A 16,658-nucleotide genomic window follows, 5' to 3' on the forward strand; every position below is an offset into this window, starting at 1 on the left:
AAACGTTTTGAGGATGATGATATCAACAGATTGTATAGATGTGCTCGACAAAATGGATGTATGTATGGACTGTGATAAGCGTTGTATGAGCCCCCAATAAAATGATTGGAAAAAAAGATACAAGATTAATAGAGGGTACTGGAAGGCAGGGTGGTAGACAGTGCTAGAAAGGAATGAAGAAAGTCTCAGTTGGGAAAGAGTTCTGAGAGGCATTTGACTTGCTGTTCACGTTCCAATATTTAACCTTGTGGTACTTCCATTGTGAGAAATCTAATCAAGGTGTATGGTTATATCTATGCATTTTTTGCATATAAACCAAAATTTCATTTTTCAAAAAAGATTTCAAAGAAAATTTTTAAACAAAAAAATTAAGAAAAGGAGCTTTCAGTTCGTAGGAATTAGAAACATAAAACCAGAAATTAAAAACTCAGTAGAAACCTGGAAAATAAAGGTGAGGAAGTAACTTGGCAAATAGAAAGAGAATGCGAATGCGAATGCGAGAGAGAGAGAGAGAGAGAGAGAGAGAGAGAGAGAGAGAGAGAGAGAGAGAGAGAGAGCGAGAGCGAGAGCGCGAGAGCGAGCAAACTAAGAACTAGACCAGGAAGTACAATCTGAAGAAATGGGACTTCAAAAAACAACAATAGGAAAAGGCCTGAGGCGAACCTTACCAGGGAGAATTCCCAGAAATGAAGAGCACAAGGGAAGTCATAGAAGATTCAGCGGAGCTGAGGAGCGGAGACCCTCAGTAAAGTAACACAGCAAAAATGCAGACCACTGAGAGCCCAGTGAAGCCCTGTAAGGTTTTGGTTGGAAAGACGGAAGAGTCTTGTCACATACAAAGGATAAAGAACCTATATCTCTTTGCACTGCTTAGCAATAATATTGGAATTAGAACACAAGGAAATTATCCTTTCAAAATTCAAAAAGAAAATGTTTTCCAACTACCATTTCGTAGCCGTCTACAGTGCATGTAAATAAAAAGCTCTTCGTGCCTCTAGAATGTTCTTATGCATCCTTTCTGAGAAGTCTATTAGAGATGTGCTCCATCACAACAAGGAAGCGAATCAAGAACTCTGAAGGCATGGGATGCAGAAAGTAGAGGGGCCGATCCCCGAAAGGCACCTGTAGGAGTCTGGCTGGAGAAGGCAGGATGTCTTCAGGAGAGTCCCCTTAACTAGGCTCAATTGATGAAACCCTTGCTGGTCTGAATCTTTTGAGAACAGATCTATACAATTCATCCAATCCATTAGCTTCACATTGTCCTCTAGGTCAACCCCACAGGCATGAAGATGGCATAAAGGATCTGCCTTTGTGTCCTTGCATGCACCTTCTCCCCAGATCGCCAAGACTCACCTTTCCACGGGACATACAGATTCCTGAGTTTTGCTCTATCAGATACGGGAAGAAGGCCTGAGACTGCTCAGTCTACTGAGACTAAACAGTGTGAACTAAGTGTAACTGAAATCAGAAAGAGCAGTCTCTGACAGTTACAACTAAATAAACAATGTGAATAAGACCACTAGAAGTTAAAGGTACACATATAACACATATATATGATTAAAAATGCCATTCATTCTAAGAAAAATTATTAATTTGAGCATCAATAGAAAGTGGTCAGTATTTTTCTGACCACCTGTTGGCACATCTCTAGACCAGGTGTTCCTTATCCTTACTTTTGCCATATTTCTGATAATTAAGTGCTTCCGTTTACAAACCCTTTCCTTATCACCCCTGTGGTGCCACAGCGTGATGTGAGATGTGAGGGGCAGCAAAAGGAGAAATATTAAAATGCTATTAAATTAAGCATAACAAACAATGTCAACAGCAATCTGAAGGTAACGTCTTCCTCTGAACACGGCAGGTAAGCCACCTCCAGGTACCAGGTGAGGGAGAGAGATGCTCTTTGGCCTCTGCCACTTGGGACACCTACTTCTGTTGCAGAGGCAAGGAGATAATAGAAAACCAAAACCAAATCGCAATGCCTTGCTGTCTTTAGCGGGAGTAGCAACAGCCCAGCAGCTGCGTGACACTGCAATGCTCAGGCCCAACTTCGTTTTATTTTTAAGTGACCAGAGTAATGCAGAATGTTCTATACTGAACTCTATAAACGGCACACACAGCACTAAGTCTGCATTCTGCGCTGTGCCACATTGCTTTCATCCGATGTGCTTTCCATGAATAGCAAAGAGTTGGAAAATCCCTGTGAAGTGCTTGCTAAAGCCCCGGACGCCTTGCAAATGAGCACAGGAGCTAGGAAGACAACGGATGTTACCTATGCAATGCTACACTTGCATATGTAATTGCAACTGATACTAGAATATCAAAGACCCAATCAGTAAAAAATTTACCATTGCAGTTGCATGAGGGTGAAATGGATTCCAACCCCCAAATGAGTGAAACGGACTGCAGGTGTGATTTCAAAACCATGGCTTGTATGTAGAAATATAAAATTCATTAATATATTTAATACTGGAGCTCCCTGCCTGGCTAAGATTAATGTCTTGGGTCTTGGCCATTTGTGACATATTCCATTATCATCCTCCAGTTCTCATTCAGTCCAGAAGCAAGCTATTCTGAATCGACCTCATTTGCCTCCCTCTAATCCATGAATGTGTCTCCATCTCAGATGCCATCATACGCAGTTCTGACCTCTATCATGTTTTGCCTGTTTTGACTCATCCCCCGCACTCCCTCTTTCTCCATGTAATAACACCTCAGCCTCTCCTTAAGGGCTTCCGTGGGCTCCCCCTTGTCCTCTCCATCAGCTGATGAAGGTGTTAAGTAGGCTTTCCTTCTCTGTACTTCTCCCCATCGGTTCCATTTTTCCGCAGTAAAACGGATTCCTGGGTCCCACTGTAGTTCTGTTGAATCAGAATACCGGAATAAGGCCTGATAGTCCACCCTCCCACCCCCACTACACACACACCTCAACAAAACAAAACAAAAACTGTCGATAATAATCTTTAATCTTCTTCTTCCCTCCCCCTTAAAAAGAACATTATAATGCTCAGCCAGACAGGTGTGGGAACCATTGCTTTGAGAATTGTGTTCTCTATGTACCTCACATGACTATCCCCTTCACAGGAATATCCCGGTTATGTCACTGACCCGAAATTACTTGTTAAATTATTTTTGTTCTGACAAAATTGGGAGCTATTTGAAGGTGGGAACCATATTACTGACTAGCTCTATGTACATTTCTGTATAGCACCATCTGGCCAAAATGTCAGATATGAGCTCAATCCTAATACTGCTTGCCATGACTGAATTATGGAATGTTATGATATCTGTAAGAATTCCCCATAAAATGATTTAAAAATAATAAAATAAAAAGTATAAAAAACAAAACAGAAATTCCACTGATTTGGTGCTAACTTGGGAAGATTCCCAGAGATTTCAGTGAGTGTTCTGAAAGCACTGTGAAACATGCATATGAACGGAATTCAGAATGGAACTGGATGTTGATTATGCTGCCTTTGAGTAGACAACAGAGGAAAACTCAAGAAAGTCGAAAGCCTTACAAGAAGTGGAGATGAGATTTTATAGGCAGAGAAGTATACTTGTATTTGTATAATTTTACTTTATTTCACTTCATTTTTCTAGTGATCGATATGCATTTAATTTATGGAAGGACTGATAATACATATAGTATAAATAACTGGTGCTGTTTTCTGAGAAACACTATATTCTAGTGTCATGAGGTTCTGTTGGTGTCCATTAATAATAATTACCTTATCACATTTTACTTATTAGAACTTACTTGGACATCCACTGTGTATGTGTATATGTAAGGTTGTTTGGTTAAAAAAATGGATTTTTATTTTTTTATCAAACAACCTTATCACCTTCAAAGTACTCTCCATCACATTTAATATATTTTTCAAACCTGAGATTTCATTCTTAGAAGCATTTTTCAAACTCATCTGTTTGGATGGCTGACAGCAACACCTCCCTCATTTACTTCTTCGCATCCCACTTTATTTGTGGGAAAAGAAGTCACACGGAGTGAGGTCAGGTGAGGAGGTGCCTGGGGCAAGAGAGGTATACTGTGTTTTACAAAAAACAGGCACACTGAGATGGCTGAGTGGCAGGTGCATTGTTGTGGTGTCAAAACCAGTCCTCCATGTGCTACAAATCTAGTCTTTTTTGTCACACACTGCTATGAAATCTTTTCAGAACCTCTAAATAGAAAGCTTGATTAACAGTCAGACCTGGTGGAACATACTCCAAATGCACTACGGATCAACATGTTCATCCATTCTGGAAGCTGATGGATGTCCAGAATGAGGTTTGTCATTGATCGAACTTTCATTTGGTTTGAAATGAGAAAACCACTCATACATTTGAGTTTTTCCCATAGGGCTGTCATTGGAAGCTGTGGTCAACATCACAACAGTTTCTGCAGCATTTTTTCCCCAGGCAGGAAACAAAATTTCACAGCCATAAGCTGCTCCCTTAAATTGGCCATCACAAAAATCAAGGTTCAAGTGAAACTGCTTTTATGAAAAAATTCACTGTGTCCAGAGTGAACCTTCCCAGGTGACACCAGTGGATGCACTAACTCTGAGCAAGTTGCTTGATGTTTGCCTAGCAGGGAAAAAAACATACTATGAAAGATCTGTTCCTCCCAGGGCAATTCCGGGTTTGTTTTTTTTTGGAGGTACCACCTCATATAATACAACTTTTCTGATGACTTTCTTCACATCCAGAACAAAAAAGTATGGTGAGAACATATAACCCCTAATGAACACTATTTATGCTTTTAAACCATGCGTTTAAAATATTAAACTATTTAAACTATTCCTTTGCTCTGTTCCCACAATTGCTTCTTGACTCAAGCACAAGTTGTGCAAGAGCACGACAAAGGGTCCTGGAACTTGCATTAGTCTCAAGCCGAATATCTTAGCATTGCCAATACAACACAAGTAACCATCTGGCTTCATCAATGATATCCTGTGTTCTGAATTTGGTGTGAACCTCTGGCAGCTCCCTGTCAGTGTACTGTTGCAACCAGTGTTGCATGATCTTCAGCAAAATTTTACTGGCAAGTGATATCAGTGAAATGGTTCTACAATTTGAGCATTCTGTTGGGTCATCTTTCTTTGGAAGGGGTAGCAATATGGGTCGCTTCCCATTAGTTTGCCAAGAAGCTGTTTTCCAATTTTCCTGCCTTTGAAGAGTGAATGCTTTCAGTGCTTCATCAGCTTGTTGAAACACTTCAGGGGGTACTCCAACAATTCATGGAACCTCCTTTTTGGTACTGCTTTTAATGCAGCCTAAACTTCTTCTGTTGGTTCTTGATCATAAGTCACCTATTAAAATGTCTGAATGTTGACTAATTCTTTTTAGTAAGGGACTCTGTATATTCTTTCCATCTTCTTTGGGGCTTCCTGCATCATTCAGTATTTTGCCCAAAGAATCTTTCAATATTATAACTCGAGGCTTGAATTTTTCTCTTGTGTTCCTTCAGTTTAAGGTAAGCCTAGTGTGTTCTTCCTTTTCGGGGTTTCAACTCTAGGTCTTGCACATTTCATTATAACATTTCACTTTGTCTTCTGGAGCTAGCCTTTGAAATTTTCTGTTCAGCTCTTTGACTTCAGCATTTCTCTCATTTTCCTTAGCTACTCTATGATTAAGAGCAAGTTTCACTGTCTCTTCTGGTACCCATTCCGACCGTTCCTTTCTTGTCTTTTCAATAACCTTTCGTCTTCCTTATATATGATGTTCTTGATGTCCTCCCACGGCTCATCAGGTCTTCTGTCATTAGTGTTTAATAGAGCAAATTTGTTTTTGAGATGCTCATGAAATTCAAGTGGGGTAGACTCAAGGTTGTATTTTGGCTCGTATGGCCTTGTTTTAATTTTCTTCAACTTCAAATGGAACTTACATATGAACAATTTATGGTCTGTTCAAGTCTGACTCTGGCCTGGTTTTAACTGCTGGTATTGGGATGCAGCCAATTTGATTTCTGTGCATTCCATTTGGAGACAGCCATGCATATAGCCCCCTTCTGTGTTGTTAAGAAAGATATTTTATATGGACAAGTTGTTGGTCTTGCAAAATTCTATCATGCCATCACCAGGTTTCTTTCTATCACTAAGACCTTATTTGACAACCACTGTCCCTTCTCTTTGCTTCCGTTTGCATTCTCATTGTTGACAATTATTAATGTGTCTTGATTGCATGTTTGATCAATTTTAGACTGAAGACACTGACAGAATTCTTATATTTCTTTATCAATTAGCTGTCATTGGCGCAGAAGTGTGAATAATAGTTGCATTGACTGGATATTCTTGAAGGGGATAGAGATGCTCCTATCACATTAGCATCATACTTCAAGATAGACCTTGAAATGCCCTTGTTGACACTGAATACAATGCCATTTCTCTGGATTGTTTCATGTTAGTCTGGGTAGACTAGAGAAACAAATTCATAAACATGCATATGTATATAAGGGAGAGGTTTGTGTACAAGAGGAATTGAACATTGAGAAAACATCCCTGCCCACTGCAGTCCAAGGCTCTAAGTCTGATATTAGCCCAAATATCCAATATCAATTTATAAAGTCCTCTTCAGACTCATGAAACAAATGCAAAGAAGCCAAATGAAGGATGATCACAAGCCAGTGGGCAGAATGTCTTTGGGTCCAGTGGTGTTGTAAGCATCTCCGTGCCTGCAGGGGTCTCTCTGTGGCTTCTCTGGCTTCAGAAGTCTGGTTGCATCCATGTGGCTTGTCTTCTGCAATGTCTCCCAGGGAGTGGCAGAGATAGAGAAGTGTCTTCTGCCTCCAAGGAGGAAGTCCCAGAATTCCCAGAATTCTCAGAAGGCCATGCGTACACAGAAGTCTCATTGGCCATCTCCAGACTGACAGCCTAGACTCCACCCCTACACTCCTAATCCTTAAATTGATGCCAGATTAGGTGACTGCCACAGAGGCACAGTCAATTATATGGCTCTCTGATTCAAAATGGCCATTATCAATCCATTTCAGCTCAGTAACGCCTAGGATATCAGTCTTTATTTTTCATTTCTTTTTTTACTCTTTCAATTGTCCTAGATTCATACTTGGTACATTCAAAGTTCTGATTATCAATAGTGTTGAGCTGTGGTTCATCACACCTTGAGCTGTGCTCCGTCAGTAAATGAAGGCCCCAACGCCTTCATTCGCACACGCTTTGCTTCACTCGTGTCCCCGTGATTGACGCTAATGTGAGGAAGCAGCTCCCTCTCAGTGACATTTCGAGGGCCTCCCCAGGCGAGGGGCCATGCTCTGGCACGATTCCTGACAGCACCGTACTTCCCTTCACTAGGCCTTCGGAATGTGACAATGCTCTGCTGCCATGCACACGGTTTTCAGCAGCTCACTCGTCCGACGTGGGCAGTCTGTTTCTTCTTTGTGGTCTTTTCTTAGCCTGGAAGCTCAGCTAAACTCTATTTACTCTGAGTAACCCTGCTGGCATTCGAAGTACCAGGGACAAGGCCTCCTGCAGCAAAGCAACCCCAAAGCCACCACAAACTGACAGACACGTGGTGGCTGTAAAGAGGACACGCTAGGAAACCACACCTGGAAGTCGATCACCTCCTGCAGGTTTGCTATTTGTAGGAATCTCTTCGTCAGCACACAACCATAATAACAGCAGCAACCTTTAGTGCTTTAGACAGGACACGCTCTCTTGGTGAACTTTACGGATCTCCAAATAAATCTCGACATAGGAACAATATGCATATTTCATCTTGAACAAACAAAGCTGGAAGTAATTCAAATTCAGAATCTCTGACAACTAATTCATTGAATATTTAAAACTAATAATCATAATAAAATAACATTAATAAACATCTGTCCATGGACGAAGATAAGCTTTACTTAAAGGTCCCAGTCAGTGACGAGAGGGCAGGAGCAATGTCTTGCTAACTGGTTCCTGAGTCGTAGCCCATTGCATTGCGGGGCGCACAGTAATTCCTGAATAAAAAAGGAGATCGCTAAGGATAACTAGGCAGATTTTAGTTAAGGCTGTGGTGGCAATGCTACAAGATGAAATATCATTCAAAATAAATGGTTTTTATTTTCAGTAAGACACCAACTTCATCTTAAAACTTGCTGAGTAAGAAAAAGGGCTTATTCTAATAGATGAATCTGCATTGGCAGCGTTGCTGTTTACTATTTATTAGTTGTCCTTCCTGGACCTCAATTTTCTCTTGTGTAAAATTGAGATAATAATAGAACCTGATCACAAATGGGTTATGCTGGGAAAAAAAGGCATATTAAACATTTTGTGCATACCTGGCACTTAGTAAAACATTTAATCAACAGGAGATAGCAACAATATTATGGAATTGTGCTACCCCACCATTTTTTAACCTACAATAATGGCAATTTCTTACCGTTTATCCTGATAGTAGTGATATCTGATTTCAAGTACTGTTAAAAGCACCTTTATGCTCAAACCAACACAGTGGCCAGAGACTGAGAATGCTTTTTCCTGTGACCGCCATTTCTTAACTGGTAGCTTTTAAGCCTATTTCCCCGAGTTGTTGGTAGGGCTTCAGAAGTGATGTTCATAACCTACTGTCTAGTGTTCATTGTCCCTCACACACATCTGTTTTGTTCCATTGAAAAATGAGCTATGGGGTATGTTTAGTTCCAGATCTGAAGAGTAAACTAAGGGCCATTGATCTTGGGGTTTCCACTCGTCCCTACCCAACCAATAAGCTAGGTCTTTCTTTATGGTTTTGAGCTTTGTTCCCCACGTTTCTTCGATTCCCTGCCCTTTCAGAGCAGTGGGTAGTGGCAGAGCCAGGTGCTATCTTGTCCTTCTGGTCTCAGGGTCTTGGACACTGATGTTCATGACGTTTTCTGTTAATTCAATATTTTGAATTCCCCTTATATTAACTTTCTTCTTGTTTCTATTAATAATAAATGTAGGTAGCAGAGGCAAAGGGTGGTTATTGCTATAAGGTGCCACTGAGTTAGCGCCGACCTCTACAACAGAAGAAAACCATGTCCTGCCTCGCGATTCTTATTGGTGATCTGGTCACTGCCATTACTGTTACCAGGATTAGGTGAAGGAAACCATCACTAGCTCCTTTTCAATTAAGTCATTATTTTTTTATGACACCATGGAACCTTTCAGAGAATTTAAGCAGGCTCACCCAGATAACTTTTCCTTTGAAGGTAAATCCTTCAACCAAGTATTAGGGTCATGGAATTATAGGATTTTCAGGAACCTATGAAGATCTATCTCAAGCTCAGTCTTAAAATTACTAAGATCTCTCCAAATTTGTAATTCTATAGTTAACTCAAATGCCCAGAAGTATAGTCATTCCCTGAGACTTGTTTTGCCTTAAGAAAAACAAAATCAGAGGAAAAAAACTCACTGCCATTGGTTGATTCCAACTGAGAGCAAGCCCACCGGACAGAGTCAAATGCTTCTCCGTGTTCCCAAGGCCACACATCTAGAGGAGCAGGAATCGGCATCTTTTCCCATGGGGACCCTAACTGGTGTTTTGGACCTGCTGACCTTACGGTTAGCAGACTGACTTATAACCCGCTGCACCACTCTTCGTGAAGATTTCAAAACTCTAAAATTCTTCTCATAGGTTATAATGCCCTGCTCTTAAATTTTTCTGTTTCTCCTGCTCCTCCCCTTGGCACGGGTAGCTTCCGACATTTCCCTAATCCTTGGGTCATCTGCATTTAATGGATTCACGGAAAGCCATTTCAAAATGTTGTCCCTACGAACAAGATTCATATTTAAATTTTAAGTAGAATTCACAGTTCAGAAAAGGGTCTCTCACCTCTTTTATTTTATTTCCATTTCCAATAGGCCTTATTACTAAAGAAACAGCAAAAGGGAACCTGAGCTTGTTGATAACACACAGTAGTGAGTGATTTATTTTCTGTCCTCATATCTGCTTCAGTGACTTAAAAAGGTAAAAAAGTAGCAAACAATAGAGGACTATCTGTGACCCAGAACCCATCATCCCTACTCATCTCAAAGAAATCTGAGGTTTTGAGTCAGTGCTTAGACTCTGACCTGTCGGCATTAGATTCCAATGAAATCAAGAACTATCCTGAGGAACAACTCAAACTTCATAAAGCAGTCAATAATGTACAGTGGTAGTCAGACAGACAAACAACACTTGCGGCAAGCCAGAGTTCTACTTGAAGCTGTCTCACAACATTAAAAAGTCAAAAGAAACAGTGACTGAAATATGTCTTTTTATGGCCAACTACATTGAAAGTAACATGATGCAATACTGTAAATCCTCAGTTAATTGATTCTGAATTTTGCAGCCAGCTCTGTACCTTCAGGCTGCATTATCGCCATCTGTCTATGGTGAATATTTGTTCTCACCCACAACCTGTTTCCTCACCATTAGAACAAATGTGTCCCCTTAAAAAACAAAAAACAAAATGAAAAATCAGGAACACAATCCATTTACCAGAAGGGTGACAGAGATAGAGGCTATTATTTTAAACAAACTGATATTACTACTTGATAATCTACTCTGGCTCTCTCCTGTGTCAACGCAGCAGCACCTTCCTATCATGAACAGAATTAATGGTGTTTAATAGGAATCATTTTACTGGCCTATCATGGCACATTTTCTACACAACCCGAAAAAAGCAAGTTGTTACCTCTAAGTGACTTCTCCGCTCCGCAATGAAACGCTCATCCTTGTTTCCAAATAGTTTCTTTGGCGGGAATTCCAGGGTAGCAAGCTGCAATAGATATTGAAGAGTGCTGCATTAACATCACATCTATTGTCTTTTGAGTCATTCTTATTATGTTACTTAAAGTCTCTGTTGAGGGATAAGAAGCGAAGGAGACTGGAAAATTCCAGAGTGTGGTAGGTCTTCTTTGCCTCCAACCAATGGTTAACCTTGAACAGATAAGGTCAGATTTCCCAGTGGTCAAATGCAATGGAGGGTGTGAACTCTAAGTAAAGAACAGGCTTAATTCCAAATATTCTGTCTCAGATGACATATTACATTACCCGAGCACTTTGTAAAATCGTTCTCAAACTGCTGCTGATGTTCTCCACTCTACAGTGCCTCTCCCCTGCAGTTATTGCTGAAAGTGAAGATTACTCATAAGAAAGATTCCTCTGAATGATTTCTCCATGTTTCCTAACAAGTGCAGGTTCAGAGTTTGTTTAGCTGGCTCTTAGAATGTCAGAGTCCATTTGCTTATGTTTCTCTTCTTGGAAGTATAGAAATAATAAGGAATACTTTATTACCGAACTCCATGCACGAAAAGGTTTTAATCTTTTGGGAATCTGGCTAGCCAATGCTGCCTTGGATGAATGATTGCTAACCAGCAGTAATTGCTGATGCTGAAAGAATTCACTATTTCCTTCCGCACCCTGTCAAGTTCAGACAAATTGAGGTCAGTGAAATATTAATATTTCTCTCATAATAATGGTCACAATGTACCATACAATTCTTGTTTCGCATATATCTATTTATGTATGCATGTATAGCTATATGGTCATGCTGTTTAAGTTTATACAATTACTGTAAGATAAAATTCAGTAATTAGCACCTGTACATACGATATTTCAACAACTTAGTATTAATGTAAATATACTTACAAAAATTCATACATCACAAGTGGAAGATGTGATAAATTTTCAATATCTGAACATAGATATGTAACCCAGATCAAGAAAGAGAAGCTTAACAATACCCTAGGAGTTTCCCACAAGTGCTCCCTTCTAGGTACTAATCCTCCTGCAAAACTGAACACCAGATTGAGTTCTAATAGCAATAGTCATTTCTGTCTCTTCACTTTTCATGTATCTACCTTCTTTTGCTCAACATTTTTGCAAGGCCCATCTGTGTTGTTATGTGTAGCAAAAATTTACTTACTCTAACTACTATATAGTATTCCAGGGCGAACATTCCATTATGTATCCATTATTCTGACTGGGCTTTTGGTTAGTTTTTAGGTGTTTGGTTTTTGGGAATTATACTGCTATGAAATTATTTGTATAAACCCTCTGATGAAAATATGAATGTTAACATTTCTGTTGGCTACACACTTAGGAGTGACAAGGCTAGGCTATAGTGTATGCATATACTGCCCTTTAGTCAAAACTATTAAATAATTTCCTCAACTAGTTTTATTGACCACTCCCACCAGCAGTGTTTGGGAAATCCTGATATGCTAGATCTTTACCAATACTTGGTATATGGTCTTTGTACTAGGTACATATCCTGGTGTCAATTTGGGACTTGAGAGGATTAAGAGTAAAGGGGTGGAGTCTATGAAGGGGTAGAGTCTAATCTGTCAACTGGGGCATAGCCAATGAGGCCTCTGTATGGGCATGGCCTTCCACTGAGCATTGTGGGAATTCCTGGCTTTCCTCCTTGGAGGCAGGAGACAGACTCTCTCTCTACTCACTCCCTTGGAGACTCTACTGAAAAGTCTCACTTCCTGAGACACTCTACTGACAAGACACGTGGCACTACGCTGATAGAGCCTGTGCCCTGGGAACTGGAGAAGCCACGTGGAGACCCCTGCCAGCGCTGAGACGCTTACATTCGAAGACCTTCTACCCACTGGCCTGTGATCTTCCTGCATTTGGCATCTTTGCATGTGTTTGGTGAGTCTGAAGAAGACTTTATAGATTGGTATCGGACATATGGGCTAATATCAAACTTATGGGCTTGGACTAGGTGGGATGCTTTCTTAATGTACAATTACCCTTTATATAAAACTCTTATGCACATATAGGTTTCTATGGATTTGTTTCTCTAGTCTACTCAGACCAACACAGTGGGTATGCAATGGTTTCCTACATGGTTCAAATTTGCATTTTTTAATATTCACTCACCAGTTGAATATCTAGTTTTTGTAAAGTGTCTAACTCTTTGACCTATTTTTATTAGGTGTCTGCCATTTTCTTATTAAAAGTAATTCTTGATGTCAATATATGCGTTTCACACATCTCCCACTTTGTGAGCAATGGAGTAAGAGTTTCATTGTATGACTAATTACTAAATAGCCAACTATCTGTGGTTCTGTAAGCCTGATTATTCATCTCTGGGATAAAATGGCAATGATGATATCTAACTGGTGAAGAATTGGTGATGGCGTGGTGGTAGCTATCACTATTAGTTATTAGATATCTGTCAGTTACTAAGATAACTTGTCTAAGTTTTCTTGTATCTTCTCCCACCCACTTGATCAATAACCTAGCTTTCTGGAGAGAAGGTATTTCTGGGATTCTAATCTTACTGGCATAAACTCATTCCCTTTATTTTGCAGCTTAATGAAATACCTGTATTTTAGGTTTCATCCAGACTAAATTTCAATTCATTCAAATCCCGCCACCCCCCTCCAATGCTGTAATGCTGAAAACTTAGCCTGCATGCTTTCACAGTTGGCTGTTTTGTTGTTTTCTTATATGGCAATGAGGTGATGTGTTTTTTGTCAGGGGAAATTTATAGTCTCACTTGAATGATAACTCATAAATGGCACACTGAAGTGATTTCAGGCAGCTGAATCAAGAAGAGAGCAAGCATTAAATTTACTCACAGTCAACCATAGTTCTCCTTTCCAAGACAGGGGTTACTATTTTGTGTTAATAAATATTCAGCCAGTAAAATACCTATATCTAAATTATATGCATTTTTTCTGTTCGTATTTTAGGTAGAAAGCAATCATCTAAGATGACCTTTAGGTATATAATCAGAATACTTTGATGCTCAACTATCTAGCTTCAGAGATAACGCAATAAAGGCCAATAATTAGTGACATCAGAAGGTTCAATGTGGTGGAATCAAGGCTGATTTATATTTTACTCCTTGTTTTGTGACAAGGCTGTAAAAGGAGAGTGGCTAACAATGAAGTACAAGTACTTCTCCTATAAGACCTTGCGAAGCCTTTGGAGTTCAGGATTCAGATTAAAGAAAGCAATATTTCCTTATATGTATCTATTCAGAAATATGAATGCCTGGCTGCCAGGCAGGACAGGGCAATAGTTCCAATAAAAACTGCCAACCGAACCCTACTGAAGATCTTCACCCAGAATTGGAACAGGAAAATGACATCAATAATAGTGAGAAATGACAGGAAAGGCAATGGGCATAAAAGTAGGTTTGCCAGAAGTCCATTCTGGAACATATGCAGTTAGCTAATACCTTGTCACCTTGCTCCTAGCTGCCCCCAAATTAGCACCCAATTCACAGTGATTCTCCGAACAAATATAATCTGTCTGTGTGATCCCCAGAGGTTTTTCTTTGACTAAATTTTTAAAAGGAGATCATTAGGCCTGTCTACGTTGCCTTAGTCTGGAAGCCCCGCTGATATTGGGTCAGCATCATGGCAACACACAAGTCTCTACTGACAGGGCGGTGGTAATGGCTCTTAGGTACCCTGGCTGAAAAATGAACTCAGGTCACCAACATGAGAACTGTGAGAACTGTAGCACCATGCCTAATCCCTGATTCCAAAACTCTGTGGTTGCTGCGTGCCATTGAGTCCATCCTAACTCATAATAACCCCACATGACACAACAGCACTGCACTGTAGTATGTACTCGGCTGAAAAGCTTAGGGAAAGAGATTCCCATGGAGTCACTGATGGGTTTCAGTTATCAGCCATGCTCTTCACAATTGTGCCATCGAGACTACGACTCACCTTACTATTATCCAAACAAAAAGTAAGGCCAATGGGCTGTCCTTAGTTAAAAACAAGTGCTGAGGGAGGGCAAAAGGAACTGAAAAAGAAGTTCTAATGTTATTCATGATAGAAAGGCAACCATTAGGTCCATGTCTGTCATATATTGAATTGTGTCCCCATAAAATATAGGTTGGAATATTAATCCTTATACATATGGATAAAATACTATTTGGAAATAGAACCTCATTAATATAGCAAAGAAAACTCAATTGGTGTAGGGTGTGCCTTAAGATAATCACTTTTAGGTAGGAAATGGGCAAGTCAGAAGCAACAAAGAGCAAATGGGGAAAACAGATGCTACAAGCAGATTCCAAAGGAACACCAAGAAGAATGGCAAACAAGCTATAAGAATTCTTCCTGAAGCAGAGAAAGAGAGCCTTCTTCTAGATTCCTGTGGCAGCCACAGAATCTCCTGTCAACGTGCAAAGGGGTGGAGTCTAGCCTGTCAATCAGGTTGCAGCTTGGTGACTTCATTTGAAGGTGCTATGGAGATAAATAACTCATGGCAGGCCAGACCAACACAGACTCTCCTTGCTTGTCTCCCTGCAAGACATTTCTGCTGACAAGACACATGGAATTACTCTAGAGACCTGGAGCTGGAGTTGCCATATGGAGACCCGGTCCAGCGCTGGGATGCTTCCACCAGCACTGGTTCCACATGACTTTCCATCCACTGGCCTGTGATATTCCTGCATTTGGTGTCATTGCATGTGTTGCATGAGTCTGAAGAGGAATTTTTACATTGGTATTTGACATATGGGCTAATATTGGACTTATGGACTTGATCTGGACGGGACTGTTTTCTTAATATACAATTATTCTTTGATATAAAGCTCTTTCTTATACACATATGAGCGTATCCCTAGATTTGTTTCTCTAGTCCACCCTGACTAACTCATTAGGATACCTTGGGAGGGGAGTCCTAGAGAAACAAATCATAAAGAGAGCAGATGCATATTTGAACTCCGCCTTGTGGTAGTTCTCCATCTTTGGCTAGACAGAGTTCAGATATGGCCATGCAGTCTACTGGATTGTTTTCTGGAAATATGGGAAGGTAAACTTGATCACTTTCTTTGGTTGTAGTCTTTGGTTATTCCTGTTTGAAAAGGTGAAAATGAAGATTGTTGATGCATATTTTGAGCTCAGGGGTAGAAATCACCCCCTCGAATTTCTGAGACCACACTGCTTAGTGCAAATGGCTGATGGCAAGTCAGAATGGCTGACAGAAGCCCAGCTCGGGCTTGAGGCAATGAAGCCAGAAATCTAAGGCCATATTTTATATCAATGGGAGAGAGCCTTCTTCTAGATTCCTAGTTATCTAGTTTAGATAAGGATTAAGATAAGCTAAATAAGAATTGAACTAGACGGTTTTAAGAACTGAGTTTAGTATCTGATTTTGCTTTGTTTATACTGATTTTTTCTGCTTATTACTGTTGATATAATGATTGATAAAGATTACTATTGGTATGTATGAAAACAGAGAGGTTGTAAGCCCACTTGCCATTAAATTTTGATCTTTAAAGTAGTTTAGGGCATATCTGCAAAGAAGGCTCTGAAAAGATAAGTCCCACCCAGTGTCTTGAGTGCTCAGGACATTTGAAGGTGAAGAGACTTGCCTAGGGGGATATTGACATATTGAAGAAAAGAAAAGGAACTCTTTGGATTTTAGAATTTTGAACCAGTCATTTGTGCTTGAGGCTGGAAATATGGAGCCATGAAGAAAACTCTCTAGGACTGAATGTTAAAGAGAGCCTGTGGGCAGGCTGAAAGCTTGTCAGTGACCACCTGGATCCACTTGTTGAGTGGAAGTGAGATAAATGCAGCAATAAAGAGATGCGGTGAGTGTTGCTACTGACACCCGTGGACCTGGTTCACAGGGACTACAGGGGAAGATGAGAGTGGGTTGAATGGTCTGAAGTTCATGACCTAGCACAAGGGGGTACAGTTGCTGAAAATATGTGACAGTTA

The 16,658-nt window shown here is 40.2% G+C and overlaps 1 protein-coding gene across 2 annotated transcripts in view; it reads right to left on the reverse strand.

Annotated features, from left to right (window-relative positions):
- Positions 1-16,658, reverse strand: part of KIF16B (kinesin family member 16B) — a 240,341-nt gene that overhangs the window by 16,993 nt on the left and 206,690 nt on the right. For both annotated transcript variants that reach the window (XM_075564014.1, XM_075564015.1), the window contains one exon: positions 10,640-10,723. In XM_075564014.1, the coding sequence (XP_075420129.1) occupies positions 10,640-10,723 (84 nt within the window). The remainder of the gene's footprint in view (positions 1-10,639; positions 10,724-16,658) is intronic.

This window comes from Tenrec ecaudatus, chromosome 12 (assembly GCF_050624435.1).
Source record: "Tenrec ecaudatus isolate mTenEca1 chromosome 12, mTenEca1.hap1, whole genome shotgun sequence".
NCBI lineage: Eukaryota > Metazoa > Chordata > Mammalia > Afrosoricida > Tenrecidae > Tenrec > Tenrec ecaudatus.